The 24791-nt window shown below is 41.5% G+C and overlaps 2 protein-coding genes across 4 annotated transcripts in view; one reads left to right on the top strand and one right to left on the bottom strand.

Moving 5' to 3' along the window:
• Positions 1–1288, top strand: part of LOC116400504 (reticulon-4-interacting protein 1 homolog, mitochondrial-like) — an 8115-nt gene extending 6827 nt beyond the window's left edge. The window contains exon 9 of the mRNA XM_031878380.1: positions 378–1288. Coding sequence (XP_031734240.1) covers positions 378–572 — 195 coding nt within the window. The 3' untranslated portion in view covers positions 573–1288. The remainder of the gene's footprint in view (positions 1–377) is intronic.
• On the bottom strand, positions 1204–24318 carry LOC116400503 (beta/gamma crystallin domain-containing protein 1). Of its 3 annotated transcripts, XM_031878379.1 has the most exons (23): positions 21928–22484; positions 20256–21664; positions 19247–19784; positions 16349–19189; positions 15900–16079; positions 15083–15121; positions 14313–14431; positions 13058–13214; positions 12700–12839; positions 11181–11307; positions 10728–10763; positions 9471–9631; positions 9175–9298; positions 8127–8272; positions 6792–6918; positions 6038–6067; positions 5792–5904; positions 5181–5313; positions 4662–4801; positions 3461–3584; positions 2926–3084; positions 2424–2586; positions 1204–1805 (listed from the first exon to the last, which is right to left on the bottom strand). In XM_031878379.1, exons 1-23 carry the CDS (start codon positions 21973–21975, stop codon positions 1717–1719), a joined length of 7143 nt encoding a protein of 2380 aa, XP_031734239.1. In that variant the 5' UTR covers positions 21976–22484; the 3' UTR covers positions 1204–1716. The 3 variants fall into 3 exon arrangements, with proteins under 3 accessions (XP_031734239.1, XP_031734238.1, XP_031734237.1); XM_031878378.1 differs by lacking the exon at positions 21928–22484 and adding an exon at positions 24048–24318 and having other exon boundaries at positions 16349–19784; XM_031878377.1 differs by having other exon boundaries at positions 16349–19784.
• Between the last annotated feature and the right edge of the window lie 473 nt (positions 24319–24791).

The raw sequence follows: 24791 nt of genomic DNA, 5'->3' as shown, positions 1-24791 counted from the left end.
GGGGGGGGAAACATCTATAGTATGCACCTTTAGATCTGGGTCCAGTAGTATTTGAGATAGAATAGCTGTTCATTTTGTCTGGTTTAGAGCACTCACTGCATGGAGTTTATCTCATCAGCACAACACAAGAAAGCATATTTTGTCACAGAAAAATGTAATTGACTCAATCGTCAAAACGGTCTACACAAGTAGTGCTGTCTTATAAAGCAGCCCACTCATCCATTTTGCCTGCCCATTAAAACAAAAGCCGAATACTATTCGTCCCATGGCTGATATGCTGAGGGTTTCAATATGATCTCTTAATTGTTTCCTGACTTTGCCTCCTGATTGATTTTTAAGCTCATATTCATGATATTTTTTCTGCTGGTTCACTGCAGATCCTGCCCGTAGTGGAGGCCCAGTTTCCATTTACCCAGGTGCCCCAGGCTTTTCAGAAGTTGGAGAATGGCCACGCCAGAGGGAAGACGGTAGTCAGGGTGGCTGAACAGGATGACAAACGGGCCGAGGAGTTGGTGCAGAACGGTCGCTCAGAGTCTGAGCAAGAAGTACGAGAAGCGGCCAACCAAAACTAGAGACAGTAAGCAGAGTGCCAAATGAATTGAGCTGTGATTCGTCTCACCTTTTTAAAAGGCTACTCTTGACAGCAGCAGACTATTAACCAAAGAGAGCAGAGGTGCTGCTGTTATGCAGCAGACTACAAGCGTGACCTGAGCGTGCCAACTATTGCTATTGTTATTCCTTCCAGTACTGTCCTGAAGTTTTCACAAGGTGTTTTGAGTTATGCAGCATTCCTGTAATGGTGAAGTTAGCATGATTACCAGCCGTGGACTTATGAATGCCATGTAGGACAGCACCCAGCTGGTACAGCTTTTGGTAGCTTTCTGATTGCTGCAATCTATCCACTAAGGAGTCGCATAATAAACTTGGAGGGCACTCGGAGAGGGTAGACCATCCGTCAAGAACAATCCTCTCCTAATCGGTTTTTCCTCGGCCCATGCTACATATACTCTTCCAACAAGTTTCATAAAGTCATAAATCGGGGGCCAGTTGTTTTTCTGTAATCCTGCTGACAGACAGACGTACAGAACCAAACCGAAAACGTGGTGGAGGTAAAAAAAATGAACCGTTCAATCTGAAGCATTAAGTCTGTACCTTGTTGTAAACCAAGTGCTGCTCAATGTGCTGTACCATGTATTGAACACATTTATTGACAAAAATACGTTTATTATTCTGAAAACGAAAGAGTTGTGTGCTATGTAATTTTGATTAAACAAAGAAAAAGTCATGAGAAATTGTATTTTTTTTGTTCCCTCGTATTGCATGCAGCTTGAAAAGGCTATATACTGTATACTATATATACACATGATGTTGCATGAAAATATGGAAACGCTTCAACACTGTTTGACATATTTATCAGACAAACATAATTAATCAATGAAAAGACAAAGAAACAAGCCTTAGGATATGTTACTGGTTAAGTGTAAAATATAAAGTATTTAAAGTTCAGACTCTGGGTAGTAATACATTCTTACGGATTTATTCATAGCTCTCCATGTTGGCCTTCTCACTGGACATTTTTGTAGGTTGTAGGTTGAGCATTTCCAATGATGTACCTCGCCCTTGAGCAGTTGTCTTGCAGCTGCATAACGGAGCCTCTGGTTGAGGTGTACCTCTGATGATAAAACTATTAAGGATCCAGTCCAGCAGCTCGTGTTTTCATATAATCTCCACATCCCACTGCTGTTGGAGTTTATTTGGATCAAGTGTTTTTAGAATCACTTGGTTTTTGTCGTAGTGAGTTCCCCCTGAAACGGAGACATTTGTTCTCATTAATCTTTTTTTTTTTAAATTACAATTCCGAGTAAAAGTGTTATCTTTAAAGGGGTGTTTTGTTTACTGAAGCTGGGATGAGTTTATGATCCATAATTTTATATGGTAATGTTAACAATATTTAGTTTTTTCATATATGTCATGTAAAATATTATCACAAGTAATATCCACAATACTATGCATCTTAGTGCAGAGGAGGATAATTTGTACACTGACATTGTTTAGTCCACAAGGTGTCAGTAATTGACAGTGATGGAAACAAAGCCATTAGACATAAACACCCAGTTTTCAATTTTAAGTGGAACTCCCAATAAACAGAATACAGGCTTGGTGTGAACATGAGTTATAAATGAATATACAGAAGTTGCATCTTAAGTAACACTAGTAGTCTAATGAGGAATGCATCGTGCATGTAAAACAAACTGGGGAAAAAGGATATGTGAAAATAATGTTAGAATTTCTTTAACCGAAACATAAAGTGTCAGGAAGTTTGTTGTCATGTAACTAGGAAATACTTCACTATCATCATGTCTTGTAATATTAAAGACAAATTGTGTTCTTTAAAAGGTACATGTCACATATGGATGACTCACCTTTGATGTCCAGGACCAGATCAGAGGTGGGGGTGTAGCAGATAAATCCATTAGGGTTGAAGCTCCAGAGCTGGTCTTGGTTGTCTGGCTCTGGGGAGAGACCTACGCGGCTTCCTGACATCGACATGCTACCAGTGGTACTCAGGCAGCACTCCTCCAGCAGCTGGAGACACAGAGAGAGGAGTTCAATGACAATTTATTTACTGTCTATTATACTGTCTATTGTTTAATCGTGGCACCTCACATAGGGAGAGACTTTTTACCAGTTGTTGTAATACCCAGGTCTGTCTTGAGTCCTGTCCTTTACTTTGGACCTGATCTTAATTCTAATTATTCAGATTCGATTTTGGAATTTATTTTGACATGATTAAAATTGTCTGGACTGCAGCACTGCTTGTATCTGTTGATCACCTCTGCTTTATTCAAAGCTCGCTCATGACTTATTCATAGCACTGTTCACAGGTCAGCTTTTGCAGTAGTATAATGATGGTACCGCCGGTACCTTGCAGTGGAGATGTCCATTCTGGTAGAACCAGATCTGTTCGAATCCATCAGTCTCCTCTGCTTCTTGGACCCGCAGCAGTTTGATCTCATCCAAATCGCCGGTCACTGACATCATGAGCCCCGTCTGTTTGTTCCTTAAGCGGAAGTGCACTCGCTTCTACTCAGAAAACACACAAGACCAATCACATAGACAACAGGGTTCATAATTCCTTAAAAAGATATACAAAATATGTCAAAGTAAGCTATATTCAGCTCCATACAAACAAATCTGACAATATCCAACTTCAAGGTGAGGCATTTTGAAAGTAATAAATATCTTTCTCCACCAAACTCAATAATTACAATGTCAGCTGCTGCAAAGGTCTCAACTGTAACGATGACACAAGTAACTACAATAAGTAGGCTGCTGAGGCTTACAGCGTGTACTGTGCAGCTCTAATTAATGACATTTGAATTGTTTTGGTTGGTGTGCAGATTTTCTAATGCATAGGACTGAAAGCCTTGGGCCTATTGTGGAGAGTGAGGATATATACCTGTATAAGAGGGCGAAGGGATCCAATTTTTTGCCAGCTGCTGAACTTGCGCCAGTCAGGCACTTCACCAGGTTTCAGCAAAATCTGAGGACCCCGATAGTTGATTCCCTCATACAAAACCCACCTAGTGACGAAGAAAGACAGAAACACAGTCAAGCTATGCATGTTCAACAGCTACTATGAAACCTTGACTTACAGCTGTATTTGTGAGTCCTCGTCTCTTCTAGGCAGCACTGTGCCAAAGGTAATCTTCTCAAATGTGCCGAGCTTCACAGCCGTCCAATTTTTCTGTGACACTAAATGTTGCTTTTAACTGGGATCTCAATGGCCCTGTTGTTTGGCTGAGTGCCCGTCTCTCTCTCTGCGCAGTAGGAATGTGCCACTACAGAGACAGTTCTGGCTCACTGTGAGCCCTTTATTTCCTCAGCATTGGTTCACACCGAGAGGCTGAATCTCGCACATCAGCAGCAGATTTCCATCATCACTCCATCTGTCAGTGCTGCCGCACATAAGATGTGCTGATGTTGCACTCTATGAAACATCATGTCTGAGGCCAAAACTGCTACTATAACTCCAGGAGGCCATTTTCACTACCTGGATATGAAACCTGGATAACAGTAAATACTCTTCTTGCAAATGCAAAGGTAACCACTGACAATTATAAAGACCAAGGCATTTATTTAAATGGAAAACCCCAGACGTTGCTTCTTTTATTATCTCCGAATCCTTCATCTCTAAAATTCAAGTGCCTTGCTTTGTCTGTTGATATTTGACCTAACTCTTTGAGTTATTGTTGCAGTAGCGGCACACTAAATGGCTATGGTTCGCCACACGCAACGGACTAAGCTTAAAAAGATATTTGACACGTCGACTTGGTAGTTGATAACTTTTTAATTCCGAAGACATTAAAAAGAGATTAAAAAACAACAAAGGTCGTGGAATAGGATAATCAACAGGGGTCCCTGAAGGATGGATGAGTGAGAAATTAAGGATATTATTCTGTTTTACATCTTCCTAACAGAGAAAATGGCTTTCACAGCACAGTTCATTCCCCAGTAAAAAAACAACAAAAAGAACACACACACGCACACCATGCATTCATTTGCCAAATTCGCACCAAGAGGAGAACTTGGTGACGGCCGAGTAGCTGCTTTATATTCCTAGAGAACGGGTTACCACACAGCATTTGTAATGTACTCACATGCCTCCTTCCACTAGCACAGATTGGACTCTGCTGCAGCCTCCAGCCAGCTGAAGGTTGACTGATCCATCTGTCAGTACCACCCTCTTACCCCACAGACCACACCGCTCGAACAGAGTGATGGATGGCAGTGAAAACTCCTGCCGAACGAGAGGGATAGAAAGTACATTAAGGATTGGAGTGGGCAGAGAGCTGCAGGTAATGCAGGTTGACATTAAAGGGATTCTTGAGGTTTCCCCTGGAGACGGGCCACTCTCACACTTTTCTGCTCCCTGGAAATGTTGCTCTTTGTTAACAACATATATGTTGTCCTCTAGAGACACTCATGTTGATCAGCAGAAGTGACTAATGTAACATTTACTTTTTATCCTCATATGGAGGCTACATGGTCGGTGAAGTTGTGGGTTGTTTTATTAATATACACATGTAATATATCTATTGATAAGTTTGACTTATACACTTATACAACATAAAAGGGAATGGGTGTTGTAATAATTACAGAGTAGAAAATAAACTTACAAAGCCAACAGTCTGCAGCGACAGGATGGAGGATCTCGCATTGACACAGCCCATTGCCCTCAGGTCTGGGTAGCTCCCCACTTCCAACACATACATCCTGCCTGTGAAGTCTGGGCCCTCAAATGCCAGCCAGCTGAAAGCAATTTGCATAAACAGATACACAACCACGCACATAATTCCCGATTAATGAGGAAACACAATCAACATTTAAAACTATTTGTAGGATATAGGTGTTACATTTTTAATATGTACATTCATTGAGTCACAATATGAATCTTATGCTCGGTTATTCATGCTCATAAGGACAAACAGACTACACACAAGCACAGGACTGCACGGCCATTCGTAAGTAAGTGGAGCAGTTACAGCCTGTAGCAGATCTCGAGTCCCAGAGATACTTTTGTAATATGAGCAATACAATTGAACATGTCAGAAAAATAATAATATGCAGCTTTAATTGTATCAGATCACCTTTGGGAAATCACAAACGGCCTATTCCTGCTTTTGCAGGATGGTGCAAAGACTTTGAAGTACATACGATTCAATTTACATCATAACTCAAAATAGCCGCAGAGTGATATTTTGTATTTATATTGTGCAGTATCACTCACCTTCCAGCCAGAACCTTGCATGAGGCCACATAGACGCCGTCCTGCAGGGAGGCCACACTGTCCTCCAGAGGGACAACAGAGCCTTGAAAACCTGGTTCAGAGAAGATCTGCACCTGGAGCACACACAGCAAGAGAATAAGAATAAGAGAATGAGTCATCCACTCTGAGCCTCTCACACACATCAGATAAGACCAACGCTATCCCAGCAAGATTAGATGTGTTATTTCCTCCTTTTCAGTCGCTTACCTTAAACTTGGCTGCATTCTCGAAATCATCCTGAAATGAAACAAAAGCCGAATGAGGGTCATTTACATCCATTGAATCACACACAAAAGTGGCCAATGTGCAGAGGTGGGAAAGACAATAACAACAAATTACCATGACATCTTTGCTTTATATTTTAAGTTAAATTATACACTGTATTATTGGCCTTTTCAGAAAAGATTTCATTTTAGTGCATCTAGTCACTTAACTTAAGAGTGTAGATGCAACACTGCGATAGACTTTGCATGAAATATAAGTCTGTTTGTCATCATCTGGTTTGAAATTGAATAGTAGCTTCATGATGACTCACCATAGTGATTTAATATGTTTTCACTTTTAAGTCTTATGACAAGTATTTTCCCCTACCCACTTCTGGCTTTGCACATGACTCATGCTTGCAAAAATAATGTGCTTCATAAAGGGTTGTCTGTCATCTAAAAGACTCCTGCTCTCTCCCTTGTAATTGTTTGGATTTAGTCACAAGCACGAGTTTTGTGACTGGTCACATGCAATGAAAGCACTTAGCCACAGTGGGACGACCAGGGGAAGTGAGAATATAGCAAGCATTTCAATATTGCAAAAATTATGAATTATAGAATGCTAAAACTACAATATCTGAAAGTAATTGTGAACACACCAGCTGCTGCAGTGAACATAGAATATCACAGTAAAATCTGTCTAATAACTGGAGCAAAACATCAAGATTTCATAACTTTGTCTGAGTCATTGCTCTTACCAAGACAACAGGCATTACTGAGGCAACTCTGGGCTGTGGCGCCCCCCAGTCCTCTGGGCTTCCATACAGGCCTTTCTCCAGAAGGTAGCACTCACCACAAAAGCCCGGCTCCTCAAACACAACCCAGCTGAGAGAGAAAACAGAAGGACGGGGAGCATAATTACCCTTTGCTTTTGCAATGACATTTCAGAATTGTGATTTGTCCTTTCTCACATATGCTTAATTAGTAGAGAAGCACTGCTGACAATGAAAACCACAAGAATTCAAGTGTTTTTTTCATTAATCATGTCAAGTCAACAATTCTTGGTCGAAGTCCAAGTTGATAATGGCCTCCCACATGATAGTATCTCCGCAGCTATGTGCTCTTTTAGCAAATTGGGCATGTCTGGGGGTAGCTGTGCGAGTGTGTGATGTTGTGGGAACAGGGGCTGTGTCTGTCTGCATTTGTGGGCTTGTGTGTGCCACCACACTACAAACAAGTCCCTCTCAGCAATGCTAAAATAACACGCTGAGCCAATCAGAGGCTCAGAAGGACGGCAGCACAACATGGGCGAGGCTGTGCAATCTAATAACAGTCTAGCAGCACAGCAAGAACAACCCTTCAACGTTACAAGAGTCATGCCTCCTAAAGAAGGACAAAATGTTACACTCCACATTGTTTACCATTTTGTTGGCCTCTCCCTTGGGTAGCAACGATCCGCATGTTCTGCATTTCATTACTCTGATTTGAGAAATGATTCATTCTGATTTGCTTCTGGTTTTGTTTACTTCTGCATTTCTTTTAGCTGATCATAGCATAAGGAAACAGAAATAGAAACAACTAGGGAACACAGCCACTAATTGGACCTTCTACTTTTTAAACAGTATGTACTATAATAATACAGAAAAAAAAAAGAATATTCCCACTGAGAAAGGGTGTAAAGCAGCATGCTCCAAAACTGATTTACTTTGACAGGAAGTAAGGTGTGGCAGACTAAACATTAGTGAGCAAGGTAATCTGTCTCGACCTGTCAACCTGGGCGCGGCGGCCTCACCGCTACGTAAAGAATGGTCATAAACCGCACAAGAACTCAATGGGACTAAAGCCTGAAGTAATTATCAAGTTGAAACATAGGAATGCTTCTGCACTGGACTGTACCGTATCATCTGTAGAAAAATACCTTAAGCCTTGCAGTGTAAAGACAGCTCAGGACTTCCAATAATCAGAGACAGATTTGATGCAATTTGCTTTAGCAGGATAAACAATAGTCCTGCAAATTCTCCAACATTATATTTCCCATTACTGCTCACACAGCAGTGAGAGTTACAGGGAGAAGTATAATGCTTGTCACTTACATGCCACCGATGACATCAACTGACTGCGTCTTCATGCCATAGCCTGTGCCGTCCATGTCAATGACAGGCACTGTGAGGTCAATGTTGACTCCCAGCTCGCCGAAATCTTTGTCGCTGAACATTTTGAGGTGTGGCGACATAAAATCCTGTAGAATAAAAGCATTTGATGAGCATCACACCAAGAAGATACATAATGAATAAGCATAGTCAAAGTCAATATACTCTATGGTGGTGGTTCTTAACCTTTCTTTTGTAATGTCTGCCCTTGGAAGTAGAAATTAGTAACAAAATAAGTCAAGTTAAACATTCAGAATAATATTACTAAGAGCATGCACTGCACGTTTCCTTTTGCTAATGACACATTCAAGATAAATAGTGCTCAAACTAATTGACCTCTCAGATACAAAGAGTCAAATCTGCCACAATGAAAGTGTGTCATATTTGCTTGATGAGCATTACTTATAATAATCATAATATGTTCATTTTACACATGTTGTTGTGCAGTCTGAATAAATCTAAATAACCTGGATCTTGACAGCCTTGCCAGTGTGAAAGAGCTTCTTTGTTTTTCCCACATGAATCACATTCATCTAACTCAATTCATTATTGGGTCAACCAAAAGTCAGCAGTGCCAGCTGCTGATAATGTGAAGTTTATACCGTTACCACAGCTTCATAAAAAAACAAACTTAATTGCATTTTATTTACATTTGTTCACACTGTTGAATCAATTCTCCAATAAAAACTTGCATTTAATTCAAATGGTATTTAATAGAGGTCTCCCTGCTTGCTTACCTTGTCAATAGTGTGAGTTCATATGGAAAGTTTTGGTCTGAATACATTTACATGACTTTTACATTCTGACAAGAAGGAACCTTTTTGGAGGGAAAACAGGATGCTTTCCATTTTTGAACTAAATCTTCACAAACCAAGGTTGGTCGAACCATTATTTAAACATTAGACCAGACTTTTCGTCACATAGAGATGTATTGTCCGTTCATTTTGGTCACACAAAGGTGTATAGTGAGCTAGCCCAGTATGGTACTCACAGCCAGGATTGGTCGCAGTGACCGGAGCTGGTCTGAGCCTCCCCAGTCGCTGCAGTCCAGGTACTCTCCTTCCTCCAGGATGTACTGCTGGCCCTCAAACCCGGGCTCGCTGTAGCCCAGCCAGCTGGGAGGAAAGAAGCGCACCCACGTTACTGGTTAGAGCTGTATCACATAACCTCATAATCACCTTCTGGCAGCAAAGTTAGTCCTGAATAAACTTTGCCACACGTCAAGATTACCACTTTAACTTGATCCTGTGTAAGCACAGAGAATGAACTATGCAGAAAACGACTCACAGTCCTCCAATGATCTTTAAAGAACCCACAGACTTCAGTTTTCTCAAGTCTAAGTGTGCTTCATCAGTAGCAGTGTCTCCTTCACTTTCACAAAAGCTGAAAACGTCACTGTCGATTTCCAAACAGGAGCCCTCAAGTCCAGGCTTCTCATACACCACGGCCTGAAATAGAGAAAGAACAAGGTTTATATCAAACTGGCTCTTTTTTTTTCTATTTTTGTTCAAATGCACTTAATTGAGTTATTTTGTATGACATATGATCCAGGATAGCTGTTCGCATAATAAACCTAAAAGGTCTTCTTGTAAAAATACATTGAGTAATGTTTGTTTTCTTGGCTTTGTCTTGCTATGGTTCAGCATGACCATAAATGAGGTGAAAAACACATCCTTGGATACTTTGTGTGTTGAACATTTGTGAGCATAATATTGTGAAATTTTGCACTTCAGCTTCTGGAAGTGTTGAATGATAGTACTTAATGTTGAGTCTTAAAATGTCTGTTTATCAATTCATTGACATCACATCTCTTTTTCTCTTAAATTAAGATGAAAACAACACTCAGAAAAATGAAGAATTCAATGCACACTGCCAACAGGCCTTTTATGAAAGATGTTTTCTATTAATGCAATAGCAACACAGTTAATCATTTGGTTACTTTACAATTTGCAGAATTAAAATTACATTAAATTAACATTAACAGTCTGCCTCTGTGTCCACAGACTTTTTGGGAAGACTAACTGGCATTATAATCTTTTAGTGACCTTTATTAATTTATCTGTCTTGCTTTTATGTGAACTAGAGGTTTTTGTTTTCTGGGTATTCCGTGTGTCATGTTTTTCCTTGTTCCGGGTTATTCATTTATGTTTAGTCTGCTTCCTGTTTTATTTTGTGTCATATTTTTGTTTTACTTCCTGCTTTTGTCTCTTTTTTTTTTGGTCCTGTTTCAGCCACACCTGTGCTCATTAGTAAATTAGATCTTAGTGCATTTAGTCTGTTTGTTCTCCCTGTTTCAGTGTCAATTTGTCATCTCTCCTTGTGTGATGTAGTCCAGCCTGATTATTATAGTTATTTTCCCAGTGTTTTAGCGCACCTGGTTGTTCTTTGGATTTACCTTTGTTGCCTGCCTGTTTTTGGACTGCGTCCCGTAAGTTTATTTTTCATCATTAAATCATGAACAACACCAGCTGCCTCCCATTGTGACAATTAAGCATGCATAGAACATGCAAGTGAAGTAAATTCCAGAAAGTATGTCAGTCCTACCTTGACTTCATTGGGGTTCTCCACTTTGAAACCACCCTAAAACAGAAACATCATCATCAACAATCTTTTTCTTCTGTAATTAAATGTATCCTGTGAAAAACAAATATTCAAAAGGTTCTATTTTCTTTAAAACTATGTCATTTATGTAAAACAGTGACAGGGAGCAAAATAAAGTAATAGAATACAATTGTATCACATTAATTGAACATGTGTCTTGGCAAGCACAGTCAGCAGTCTCATGAAGTAGCAGCTTCATGAGACTTTTCAGCAAGCTATCATGCTCACAATACCTGCTAAACATCAATACTGTTTAAGGTGTTCACAATGTTGAGATATTTCAGTCGGAACCAAATTGGTGGGCCGACCAGCAATGCCGTGTCATTTTAAACAAATTAACATATCCCGTCCCCTTTCCTGTGCAGTGTACATGAGATGTTGCACAGAAAAACAAACCATTTTAAGTGGTCTCAGAGATCCAACAAAGGGTGATGGGAAGCCCCAGGTGTCAGGAAAAGGGTACTCTCCTGTCTCCAGAACAGCTATCATGCCTTGGAACCCCGGGTCACTGAACACCAGCCACCTGAAGTAAAGAGGGACACCCACATTGCATGTTTGAGTATTAAGTCAAAAGGTCCCTCCACATTATGCCTTTTGGTTGTTTTAAAAGCATGGAGTGATGACCTTGCATGGCTTGTTGCTTTTATGAAAGACATAATTGTTATGAAGAGAACAAACTCACAGTTTTTCAGCACCTACAGGTATGACTGGCAATTTTGCTTGGTATATTATGTATTATTAGGGCAGGGCATTGTTTTCATTAGGTATTATATACTTATGTCAAACATGAGTCATCCAACTACAGCAGAAAACAAAAGCTATTTCTTTAAGAATAAAATATCTTGGGAGTGGCACGCTTCAGTTCAAAGCATTCTTCCTTTTGGTGGGCAGCCTTTGTCGGCAAATGCCCCAACCTCTGGCATTTTAATTCATTATGTAGTGAAACGCAATGCTCTACCAATCACCACATGACTGTCAACTGAAAAATTCAGTCAGGGCTGAGGAAGGGATTCCAAGAACTGAAGCCAACCTTATGGCGCTGAAAGAACCATAATAACAGGAGTTGATTGAGCATAGGTACATGCTACAGTAAATGTGTTAAACAAAAGACTACCTCTGCTTAACAGTTGCTCCACTTGTCACAGACCAAACAGGTTTTGGGGGGGTGTCCGAAGATGAGATGAGGAGTAATGTTGAAACAATCTCAAAAATGTCAGGTTTCTACCAATCGACAAAAATAGATGTGTGAAAAAAAACATCTAACTGTCATTAACTTCCTCATGGGCAGGGCACAACATGTCCCCGATGCCGACTCCTCTCAGGTGGAAAAACATTCTCCCTTTTGCCAAATTCTACCCACACCTTTGTCTGTTGCTATCTAATTCATCTCCTCCTCTTCACTTTACAGGTGAACACACCCACTCTCTCTATTTCCTAACATGCATCAGCAGGACAGACATTCCTGAAAAGTCAAACGAGTGAGAGTCAAACCAAAGACAAATGTAAACCCTGAGGAATGTAGTCATGATTATTATCTCTCAGCTTTGTTTCAAAGCCAGACACCGCCAGCATCCCATTAGAAAGATAGCTTTACATTTCTGCTGGATCTGACTGCCAGTCATTAGTAATATAAACAACACCGCAGAGCGCTGGGGTTTTCTCATTAGCTGCACTTCATGCTTTGCTGCTATAAAGCAATCACGCTCGTTCTTTGTTCTTTAGTGCCTAAATGTATCGCATTTCAAGTGAAATCTAATCTACAGATGACTCCCTGTCTACCAGTCTGATCAATCACAATGAATAGAAGGGTCTTGCTAAATATTAGATTATGTCGGCTTGTTACTGTCTCACACACTTTACCAGAGGTCAATTGCAAAGATCTGAATGATTGGTTTGCTTTGACAGCCACACTTACAGCCCCGAGTGAACTTGGATGGACGCAGTGCTCAGTGGGATGCCAAACGAGCCTGTCTCTATGGTGTCATCGTGATAAGGTGTTATTCTGCCACGGCCCTCTGGTTCAGTAAACAGATCAATGCGGGGGAGGCTGTAATCCTACAGAGAGGGAGAAACAAACACAGTAATTAACAGCAGTGGCCCATAGTTCTTAAATCATTCCTTTGCGATACAACCAAGGAGTCTGTACTGAATATCAAAGCAATATCACATATTAGCTTTGTTTCAGAGGGCCATGACAGTGGGTGACAGTGTTGTAGATATTGAAACGCTGAAGGCCAAATGGGGTGGAAGTACAGTATATCCAATGCACTCACCCAGACAGCAAGTCGAATTGAGCCAATGAGCATTGGTGGGTTGTTCTGTGGTTCTGTCTCTGGCCCTGGCTCTGCCCACATATTTGCCAATTCGGTGCCTCCCTCCTCCAAGGCGATGGAGCGTCCCTGGAAGTCAGGCTTCTCGTAGATCACCCAGCTGTAGTGACAACAAAAATCAGATAATCATATGTTGGAAAGACCAGACTAAATGTATGTGGTAAAACATTAACATTTTAAAATACGCATATTTGCTTTTTTGCCATAAGTTGTATGAGAAGATGAACACCGCTCTTCTATCTGTTCCATAAATATAAGGCTACAGCCACAGTCACCGGCAGTCACAGCTGGCCTTGCTCTGTTCAAAGGTACAAAAAACAGCTTCTAACCAGCGTCTCTAAAGCTCACTAATTACCACGTTATATCCTGTTTGTGTGATGAGAGTGTAAAAAATGTCAATTCTTGGCCGGGCACAGTAATTTCCTGAGGTGTCTGGTGGTTGCCTGGCAACCACAACACATAATTCCCCAAAACTGAACCATGTCAATTTTACACTTTGATTTTTATACTGATTCAACTAACACAATATGTTTGGTTAATTAGTTACCTTTAGAGGTGCTGATAGGTGGATTACCTTTCGACAAAGCCAGGCTAGCTAGCATGTCGGTCATTATCTAATGACCACATAATTATAAGGACTGCAATTATATAGTTATGCAAGAAATTATGTAACTATCCCTTTTGCTTTCATTTGGAGAGCAACATAGAGACGCAACATGAGCATGCGATCCAAATTCCTGCCAATGGTTGCACATTATTCCACTGATCTGAAGGTGGTGGTAACACGTCAAGAAACACAGCAATGCTCCAGCAAAGACAGAGAACAAGAAGATGTGTGTAAACAATGCAGATTTCAAAATTAAAAACATAATGTTCTACACAAAGCAAATGCATTCAACACATTGCCAGACCGAAAGGATATGCATAATGTTTTTTTGGTGATTAACACTGAATGTAAAAAGAAACTTTGGTTGTTTACAAGTAAACACCAAGGGACACTTCAAGTAAAAAGAGAGTGGATATATAATTGTATGTTAGAACTCCCAATGTTGAGATTCCATTAAAAGTAAATGACACATTCAGGGGCCTTAACAGGCCACACTGGCATCCCAAAACCACTCAACACTTATTAGTCATATATTTCAGTGCACATTTTCTTTTCATCATCTAAAAGTTCTGGTTGAATGTAGCTACTTACCATCCTCTAACAACCTTCACAGATATGAGAGGCGAGAGCTGCAGAGAAGTAGCATCTGCTACATCCCTGTAAATCTCATGCGCCTCGCCGCTGAACTGAGGTTTTTCAAACAACACCATCTGTGGAGACATGAAAGATAGTGTAAAAAATTAAATAAAAAATGGCATTACATGCTTGCTCCATCTCATCAAATCATGATTCACACAGCGCTGACAAAGACCTAATAGCATGGCACTTCCCTTCAATCCTCTCTTATGCTATATTAAAATCATATCTATGTTATCCGAACCAAAAAGCCCGAACAGGCACACAGTTACTTAAACCCACCACGGCGTACTGTTAATGTAATGCTACCCTTTAAGTTTAAATACAGGCCGGCTGCTCTGGAGATAGAAGTAGTCGATAACACAGTGTTTTAAAAAGCCCTCATCAAATCTTCTCTAAAATCTGAGATCTTTCCATGCAGTGGTTTTTGTTTTGTTTAGTCATGACAGAGGATCCCTAGCACAGCTAAAGCTAGAAGTACTGAGTTAAAGCTGTGCTGCCAATACAGTTCTACACTATTTGCACTGCGTTGGCAGCACTGAACTCTAAGACTATAATCACATCCAGCTGAGCATTTGCACTAGACTGTTTTTTTTAAATTCTTTGTTTACCCCCAAGAACACCATATGAAAAGCAGATGTTTTCACAGATCAGAGAGCTGTCTGTTCAGATTCCTCTCTCCATCTTGTTTCTATTGTATGTGGGCAAAGCAGTGCTTACTGTACCTTTCCAGGGCGCTTGTGAAATCCTTTGGCAGTTATTATCTGGAATGCAAAAAACACATACATTTCAAGACCACAGACTATTGCAAACATCAAAAAAATGCAAGCAAAGCCGACCTTTCAGTTTACTTCCAGGGACACAGTGGGTCCATGGAGACAGCACTGTTTTGAATTTGTATTCATGTACCACACTGGGAAGTATACCCAGTAGGAAAAGGTGTTGCTTCATACAGCATGCAAAATAAGCAAATTGTGAGTTTGGAAGCAAAAGAAAAATCGAAAAAAACAGCAGTACCTAGAAAGCTGAAACCAAAAATGTGACATTTTCCCACAGGCAAACAAGCAATTCAACATATATGGAGAACACAAATTTAACATCATAAATGATGATGCTATGATCAAATAGTGAGTTTATTTGAGGCCATCCTTTCTTCAGAACACGTCCTAAGAAGTTATTTGGCAATGATTAGGAAATTATGTAAAATGTATAATAAAGCATAATCACAAGTTGCAGCCTTAAATCATTTTTAGGGACTAGCAAGACAAAAGATCCACTGTTTTGTGAATTGAGAAGCTTCTGTACTAATGATGATACCAGAATGCAAATAGAGTAAAACAAAGAAAAAAGAAAAAAAAATAGCACAGTGGAATTTTCCATTAAAAACCGTAGTGCAGCTCTAAGGGAAATGAAGGATATAAAGAGTTTCTAACTCACCCAGCAGTGCAGCAAGCAGTCTAAAGATATGCAGCTTGACTTTGTAATTTTGTAATACTAAACTATTAGGAACCTTTTAATAGTATGAAAGTGCTGTACACTTACATTATTACTTTGTATTGCCTGTGGCAGAGCCAGAGGCTGCTTAAGCTCAAGCAGTGTAGGATGTGTGATTGGAGGAATCTCAGGAAAACATGGAGGCACAGCATCAGGAAGCACTGGAGCTGGTTTCACAGCCAGATCTGCTTCCCCCCCGGAGGCTGGAGCCGTCATTTTTCCAATAACCTGATGCACAATGCACAAACCAAAAACGATCAGGTATGCATGAAGGTTATTCTTGTGCTTCTCTACTTCTCTACTAGAAAAAAAGTACAGCAAAGATGTTTTTTTGTTATTTAGAGACATGCTAAAACAGAGCACTAGCTTATATGAGTATGCTATTATCACTTTTTCAACTTGTGTTTGCAAGATGTACTATGTTGCCTGTGAAATCTCTGTTTTATGAGGACAACTTCGTATACTTTTTAGTTGGTGAAAATATGAGAAAAACTGACCTCAGTTCTGACTTGCTCCTGTCCTTGTATGCTGTGCTCTGGTTTTGCTGGTTCTCGGGGGAGGTACTTCTCCAAATAGTCCGGCAGCTTGATGTCGTTAAAGGAGGGAAGTGGAAGGCATGACTCACTGACCACAGCCTTTGCAGCCTGGGCTTCCTCCCTGTGGCTCAGGGCCAGTGTGTCTTTGAGTGGATTCGTGGCAGTTTGGCTTAGCGGGGGTGACTGGGATACAGATGGAGGGCTTAGCTGGGGGGCTTCACTAGGTGACACATCCCCAGAGTGGGTGCCCTCTGCCTGCATTTGAACTCCATTCCTCTTCTCTCTGAAGATGGAGGAGGAGAGGCTGCTGAAGACACAGCTCCCTTCCAAGCGAGACTTCACCTTGATCTGGTCATTTCTCTCTTCCTTGACATCTTCCTCATCTTTGACAGCGGTGTGAGAGTGAGGGTCCAGTATACTGAGCAGCATGCTCCTGTCTGCCAAACTAGACCTGGCAGGCTTCACGCCGGATTTTGCCTCCTTGTTCTGGTACTTAGAAGCAAAGAGGCTCTGGCTTGTGTCTACACTGAACTGATCCTTCTTCCTCAAGCCAAACGTAAACTCCTCTGGGTCAAACGTCTTCTCAAAGCGGGCCTCTCTGATGGCAGGCATGGCAAATGGCGGCTGAGGTGTCCGGAGTTGGTTGTGTTTACGTGGCGGGAGGGAGAACGGTGCACAAAGCTTCTTGATTTTCTCAATGAAATCATCATCATCTAGCTCAGTGTCCAGAAGATTGCTCTCACTTCCAAAAGAGCTCAGTTTGGGCACCGAGACTTTGAGAAGATGTTTGGGAAAGTCCACATCCAGCCAGCTTGAAGGAGCGTCTTGCCGTGTTTCAGAATCGTCTTTGCTTCGTCCATGTGGAAAATGGAGCTTCGTCATTGTTGAACGCTGGGTTGTGTCTGGGATCGGCTTATTAGCATGTGGGGAAGTGGGTGCTTTTGGAGTTTGACTTGGTTTGTTCTTGACCAGTTCCTTTTTGATTGTGTGGAGTTGTGAATTTGGGGAAATATTACCATTAGCAACAGGTGAAAGTTCATCCATTACTGAATGGAATGTTTTCTCAGCTGTCTTCTCCACCACATCAACTGTGGACCTGGAAGCAGTGTCATCAGCTATTTTCTTTGCACCCTTGGGTGAAGTGATATCACTTGTACTCACTGTATTCTTTGATTCCTCACACTGTCGGGATCTAGGAGCTAGTTTTGTTATATCTCCTGAGACTTCTGAGGGCACTGATTTGACAGTTGAACTTTTTGCCCCATCATCCTGCTTTGCTACATCGCTGCTCAAAGATTTCGAGACAGAAAAATGCAAAGACTTTTTATCAGATGATTCCTTCTCCGACATATTATCAGTCTGTGCAGCTTTCAGCCCTGGAGTACCATCAGCGGCTTTTATTGTCACTTTCTCAGCTGCTGTAGTTGCTTTGGTAATTGACTTTGAGCTGGATAACTGAGCATCATTAGCTCTGTTTGCACATGAGTCATCCGGTGAATTCTCTGTTTTTTCCACGGATACAGAATGAGGCTGTGGTTTTGCTGCTACCACCACTGGCTCTGTCTCTGCTCCAGGGCGTTTTGTAGACTTTCTTTGCAACTCAGAAGGCACAGTTGCTGCATTTTTTCCTTTTGACGACCCTTTCGCTGTCTTGGTCACACTCGCAGCCTCATTAGTTTGGGTGACGGCACAAACGGCAGCTTTTTCTGGATGTGTAGTCTTTGTGTGTCTGACACCTTGTTTTTGAGCAGGCAGATCTACTGATGTACTTTTACTTTCTGAGGACCGAGAGGCTGGTTCTGGTTGATTTGTTTCTGGTTTTGTTATGACTTTAGCTGGCTGTGTCTCATCTTTTCTTTCAGAATTTTTTCTTTCATCATCCCTCGCAGTACTCCCCTCTGTCTCTGAGATACCTTGTCTACTTTCTGAAACCTTGGTCTTTGTGGTGTTTTTATCTGAACGCAGGAGCTGCTGTGCTTTGTCTTTGTTTTTCTGCTCAGTCTGATTTGTTTTTTCGCTCTCAGCCGGATTTATTAGTTCTATGTCCTTATTTGGGCGTTTCGGTGTTTGCACTGTGTCTTTCTTATTTGGCTCGGTAGGTTCAGATTGCACTGACAATTCTTTAACTATTTTCCGCTGTTCAGCAGGTGGCTCTTGCGCCATCGAACCAGTCTTCTCAATAGGTTGTTCAACTGGCGGTGAGGGGGAGGGGGCTGAAGTTTCTCTGCTGTCCTTGGAGGCCTTTTCTCTCCTCTGTGTGAATACGAGGCCATGTCCCCCTGCCTTTTTCTCCTTTTGGGGTAAAATAATGGGATCCTTGTCAACAGGCGTCTTAGTTCCACTGCTACAAGCAGCAGTATCAGGTTCATCTTTGTTGACAGATGGTTCAGGCATTCCCTCCCGTCTGTTCACCGGTTTGTCAATAATCTCCTTTTTAAAAGAAGAATCCAACTGTTTCTTCTCTTTTCCTAACACCTCTGGCTCCTTCTTAAATGCTTTCTGTCTGGTATCTGTCTGGTTTCCTTGAGCTTTATCAGATGGTAATGAGACTTTATCTGTGAGTAGTTTGGAGGCAGAAGCAGCCTCATCGTTCTGCAGCAGATTCATAGCAGTGAGCTCTGGCTTACTTATGGAGCGATCCAGTTTGTTTTCACTATTTGGGCTGATGGGACTGGTTGGTTCCCTACCTTTTCTCCTTTTAGAGCGGGAGCCTATTCTGCTAGGGACTTTGGACTGTGAGCTAATGCTATCGGTCAGTTCTGCAGAACCACCCGGCTCTTTAGCTGGAACATTTGTTCCAACACTGTTGGGTTTCGTACCCTGATCTGCTGTTTTCCAGGCCACTGTGTTGTTGGAGTCTGTTGGTTGTTCTTTAGGAATGGACATCTTTACCCCTACAGTGGTGGTATCTTGTCCATCTGGTTTTAATGTTATCTCTGACTTTGCTTGCTGTATTTGCATGTCAGTATCCAGTTTATCCTGATTGTCTAGTTCTGATGACTTCGATGCATCAACTACAACAGATGAAGTGGCTTTTAGAGACATTCCTGTCATGTCTGGCTTTTGAAACAGTGCTGGCTTGTTCTTTGTTTCAGATGCCTCTGTGAAGTTCCTGGCTCGCTCCTTGATCGTCATCGACTTCTCCTCAACGGGTGTTGCAGAGCTGGGCCTGGCTGTGCCGTAACGTTCAGCTGATCTTGACCTGTTTTCTGGCAACGCTAAATCTGTTTTCACCCTCTCCGTGGCTTTCCTGACTGGAGAGACATCAGCACTCCTCGGACTTTGGAAGGTCGGCTTGTTGACACCTACTGCCGGGCGCTCAAAGAGGCTGATTTTATCCGCAATGCGGCCAATGACTGGCTTAGGCTCCTCATCAATTTTCTTCAGCTTGTGTATTCTGTGTATGATAAGAGGTTAAGGTTAGATTCAAGCATACATTTTTGTATTTTGCAAAATGTTAAACATTTAAAGTTGATTTTGACAAATGTTACCTAATTGTGCATTAAGTTGTCTGCCACAGACTAATGTGACGTATTAATTTAAATTTTATTTTTCCATCTGGTCTGCACTTTACAGAAACTATCTTGAAGTACAGGGTTCTACTTTGTGTTATGACTCAAAACATTGTTCAACTCACAGCATATTCTTTTGACAGCAATGTTATGTTAGACAAACAGGTAGATTAAAATGTCTGTAATGAGGTACACTCCTTGTAACATTTACTCCTAACAAATGGGACATTTCGAGTGAATATTATTGGAAAACTTTTCAATCTACATTACAGCTTATGGAAATTTGAAGATTCATTGTTTCATTCATTCAGAACTCACAAACCGCCCTGTCTATATTGAACCAGTCACAGACTTACCTGTCATCGATCTCTGTTTCGGGCTTATCCTTTGCTCCATCTGTGTAATTCTTTAACGCTGCTTGAAGTTCCTGGGTGTCTCCAGCTGGATTTTGCTTTGGATTCAAAGGCACATTTTTTGTAAAAAGCTTCACCTCACTTCGAGAAACCTTCAGACTCCTGCGTTTGGACTCTGGTGTCTCTGTCTTCCGTTCTACTTTGTATAAACTGTCGTCCTCCATGTTTGCGCCCCCATCAACCACACATGCCAGAGTGGCTGCGAAGACTGAGTTTGTTTCCTGGAAGTTGTCCAACTCCTTGGTTGTATCGGGACAGGAAGTCTTATTCTCTGCTCCTTCAGGTGAAGCCTGAGAGGTGGAGCTGTGCTTGGAGGAGGACTTTACAGATGACTCTCCCATGTGAGTCTTTGGACTTTTGCCCTGAGCACTGGTCACTGAGTTATCTGATGTAGAGATTCCCTCTGGGACAGGTTGGGCACTGGGAGGCATTTTCTCCTGGGGGTTGTTCCCTTCATCTCCCAGAGAGTTTTTCCTGACTTTCCTTCTGGCTGCGTTTTTACGCCCCATGCTGTCAGCCTCTGTTTGTCCTTCAGGATCAGGCTCTGACTGCGACTCTTTGTGTGATTTCAGTGACACCCTCACTAGGGCACTGTAATAACTCTGTGCCCCAACAGCAGGACTCACATGTGTCCTTTTGTTCTCTGCACTTGTTAAACTTGAGCTCAAATCAAAATGTGGTGATGACTTTGCTTTGCTGAGGACATTTAGGTTCTTTTTTGTGACTTGCACAATATCCTGTCCAGCACAGGTGTTCTGGTCGCAGTGAGTCACGCTGGTCTCCTCCAGGTACACATGCAGCCTCCTGCCTGCCTGTGCTTGTCTCTGGGCTTGAGGCTGAGCGTGGGCTCGGTCAGATTCCCATACCACACCCTGCTCAGAAGAGGAAGAGAGATGTGTCAGCTGACTGGCATTTGTCTCAGGATTCCCACTCGCTAAAGTGCCGTTGCTGCTCTCCTCCCTCTCCTTGCCCTGCCTGACTCTCTTCTTCCTGCACTCCACAAACTCCTCCTTCTTTGGACCTCCTCCTGCTGTTTCAGTGCTGCTCACAACAGGGCCGCCTCTGTGGGCAGACTGCGTGGCGTCCCCCTCTTCACAGGGGAAAATGTCTCTGGAGAGATAGAATGCATTGGGATTGAAGCTCTGGTCCTTCTCCTCCTCCCACTCTTTTGTCCTTGCCCGGAGTCTCACAGATTCTTCACTTTCCTGTTCTCCCTCTGACTTAAGAGCCTGATCGCTCGTCGGGGAGGCATTTTCAGTAGGACTCTTTGGACCCGTTCCCTTCCATGGAGAGAGCCAGCTCCCGATACGACCCAAGACCCCAGTGCTCTGTTGCTCCTCAGGGCTCTGAGACTAAATCGAAGCAGAGAATAACTCACATTAATGTCTCCATGTGCAGCGGCAGTTAACAAGCATGCATATTTTCAGTGAACATAGGCAAACTTTAGGTGAGCTGACAGCAGTTACACGTGGTAGTGCAAATATAACATCTTGCCAATGAACAAAGGAAATGGGGTGCAGGCTTAAATAAGTATAAAAGTTTGTTCATAGACATTTTGCATGCATCTCTCAGCATAGCAAATACATGCAGGAGTTCTTATAACCTGTAAGCTTACCGTAGAAAATACCATATCATTCAGATTCTTTATGTAGGATGTGAACATGATTTAGGTTTAGAACAAAAACTCCTAAAGAGCATAAAACAAAAACAAAATCATTCCCCCAGGATAAACAATAGCAGTGTGAAGCAGAAAATTATCAGAAAAAAATACATTCTGCCTTAGCAAAGTGGTAGATCCATCCTTAACTCTCTGAGAATGTCCTTTTGGCATTAGTTTCAAGTTCAACTCACCCTTAATTAGACAGAAAAAAAACTTCCCGGCCCTACCAAAAATATAAACCGTTGTCAGTTTGTACTAAATAGCTCCGCAATAGATGTTTATCTAACTGATTAATGTTGTGTTTAGTCCTCCTTGCATCCACAACTGGGCAGACTGTTACATCGCAGATGCAGTACGGGCGCTGTGGAAGTTCTGCCCCTCCACCGGCGCAAACGCAGCCCGGTGATGAAAAACGGTGCGTTCACGTGCTCCTCGTAAACGTCTGACACGAGTTTAACTATGAACCTGACCGCGATTACAGTTTGTTGAAATGTGTAAATCTGAATAGACTGGTTTTATGGTATAACTGGCTGCAATATCGTCCTAACAACTCCCAACCAGTCACATTAAAATCACTGAGATACGCAGTGGTGGAATATAACTTTTACTGGGCAAGTACAGTTACTCAATAGCCTATACTTGAGGACAAATTCCAGGTACTTCTTCTTTACTTGAGTATTTATAGTCATGCAGCTACTTCTACTCTAGCCTACATCTCAGAGGATAATATTGCACTTTTTACTCTACTACTACAGCTTTATCTATTATTATTATTATTACTTTAATTATTTTTGGTGTGGGGTCACAGGTCAAGTGTAATTTTGATATACCTGTTCTGTTCAACTGTCATTTTTGTCACAACATCAGGGGGATATTGTTTGGCTTGTCTATCCTTTCAATATCAAGTCGTTTTTTTTCTAATAATAAATGCTTTAAGTTCGGAACCGGCACACATTATAAAGCCTTCTCCTAACTTCTGAAAAACATATCTATTGTTTGAAAGACAAGAAGAGGTACTTCGTTAATTTAATATAATAGATTAGTATAAATGAGATGAATAATTCTAATTATTACCACAGAATGCGTCTCAAGTATCTAAGTATCACTTGGCTGTCAAATATGTGAGAGACTTTCTAGACCTCGGGCTAAGTGAGACCAAATTTCATCTTGTAGCAAAGACCAAGTTGGCTAATAAAGTAGAAACATATGGAACTTGAGTTTAAGTAAAGAAAAGCAGCATTAGAACTCTCCAAAGTGGACCCATTGTGTCTACATAAACATAAACATGCTTGAACATTACAGTTTGTAAATAGATGCAATAACTCTGGTTTATAAGACTAAAGTGACACTGCTGTCCTATTGCTTTGCTGAAGCAGTCCAAGGCAATGTTGGGCGTGGAGCTCAAAATTCCTACATGTATCGTAGCAATTGAAGGCGGCGAGAGGCAGTGTTTAAAAAAAACTTTTCCAGGGGAAATGACGCACTGACTGTGTGGCTTTCAGGGCCTGTTGAATTCGGTTTTTGGCTCTCCAAACTTGTGTGCTCTTGTTTCATTTGGCGGGCAGCTCAACTCAGTGTTTCCATGCTGCTTAGGCGAGGAATTTAACCCTTTTTGTACTTTTTATGCAGGTTTATTGTTTTTATCTCGACTTTTACATTTCTAATTATCAAATAAAGCAATCGTTACTTGATACAAGTTTTAATTAAGGCCTACTTTTTCCACTTTTAAATGTGTCACATAACCACTGCCTTTAGGGTGTGGGAGTGACTCTAATAATTATTGGATTGAAAAACGGTCATTATTTTAGACATTTAACGGTCCTGTTATTCCAGGTCGTTAATGTTTTCATAACACCTATAGGTATATCCTGAACAGTGTTGACATTACTGTTGCAGAGATACAAGTTCGCTCAATCTGATTTGAAAAGCATGTTGACAGCTCACGCAATCCTGGTGGAGGTCTAACAGGTTTCTCCCTAATACCAAAACAAACAATGGACCTATAGTCTATCGACCGAAAAGCCCTCAGTTCACTTATTTACAAACATGTGCAGAGACAGACAGTGAGCTCTTACCATGATTAGTGTTTATCTTGCCTTCTTGCTTGTTTCGGGAACAAACCGGTCAAATGCAGCCAGCTGCAAAAGCCCTCAAACAGAAGGAAGCCTGTCAAGTGGTCCGCCGCCTCTGTGAGGTAACCTGTCCCTGCTCAGTCTGTACCTAATTAATATTTAATAACGTACGTTTTAAAATGAGAAAATATAAAGTCTCACCGTCGGAGTATCCTACGCCAGAGGTGACATTGTGAATGCAGCTCTAGAAGTGTTAATTCGTTTTTTTCTTCCACCGTCAATGACGACTGGTTCGGGTGGAATCTGCCCGGGCCAGGTAACACACCCTGAGGCTTTGAGCACCGTGACACAGTGATGGCGGTTTATTGTGCAACTTTGTCAAGGCTGCAAACGAATAGGTAAAGTGTCTGTGTTTCACAGGGTTTTTTATATAGACACAGGGCGGTATATGGCCCTGCTATTTATCACTTAATTAAAGACTCTACATATTTTTACTGGTTGTTATTATCTAATTAAACTGTATATATAATCATGGATCTGATGGATTCTCTATCACAGGTATTATAATTCTATTGTTATTTTAGGCCTCTCAGAATCACCTGCATGACCTTCATCTGGCCCAAGATCCCACTTTTAAATCCAATGGCTATTCCTACACCCCAAAACCTTATATTCACACACACACACACACACACACACACACACACACACACACACACACAAACATTCTGCACGCTGAACACACCT

This window comes from Anarrhichthys ocellatus, unplaced genomic scaffold, assembly GCF_004355925.1.
Source record: "Anarrhichthys ocellatus isolate YVR2014 unplaced genomic scaffold, GSC_Weel_1.0 scaffold175, whole genome shotgun sequence".
Classification (NCBI taxonomy): Eukaryota; Metazoa; Chordata; class Actinopteri; order Perciformes; family Anarhichadidae; genus Anarrhichthys; species Anarrhichthys ocellatus.
The sequence above is the reverse complement of the archived record's forward strand: the minus strand, read 5'-3'. Positions and strand labels throughout refer to the sequence as shown.

Bases quoted from the DNA above. Each gene is read 5' to 3' on its own strand.
- LOC116400503 (XM_031878377.1), bottom strand. From the start codon at position 21,975: ATGTTCACATCCTACATAAAGAATCTGAATGATATGGTATTTTCTACG. The intron at 5,905-6,037 runs GTAAGCGACTGA...TGTGTGCTCCAG, and splicing joins AGAATGCAGCCAAGTTTAAG to GTGCAGATCTTCTCTGAACC. The intron at 4,802-5,180 runs GTAAGTTTATTT...CTCGTTCGGCAG, and splicing joins CGCTGCAGACTGTTGGCTTT to GAGTTTTCACTGCCATCCAT.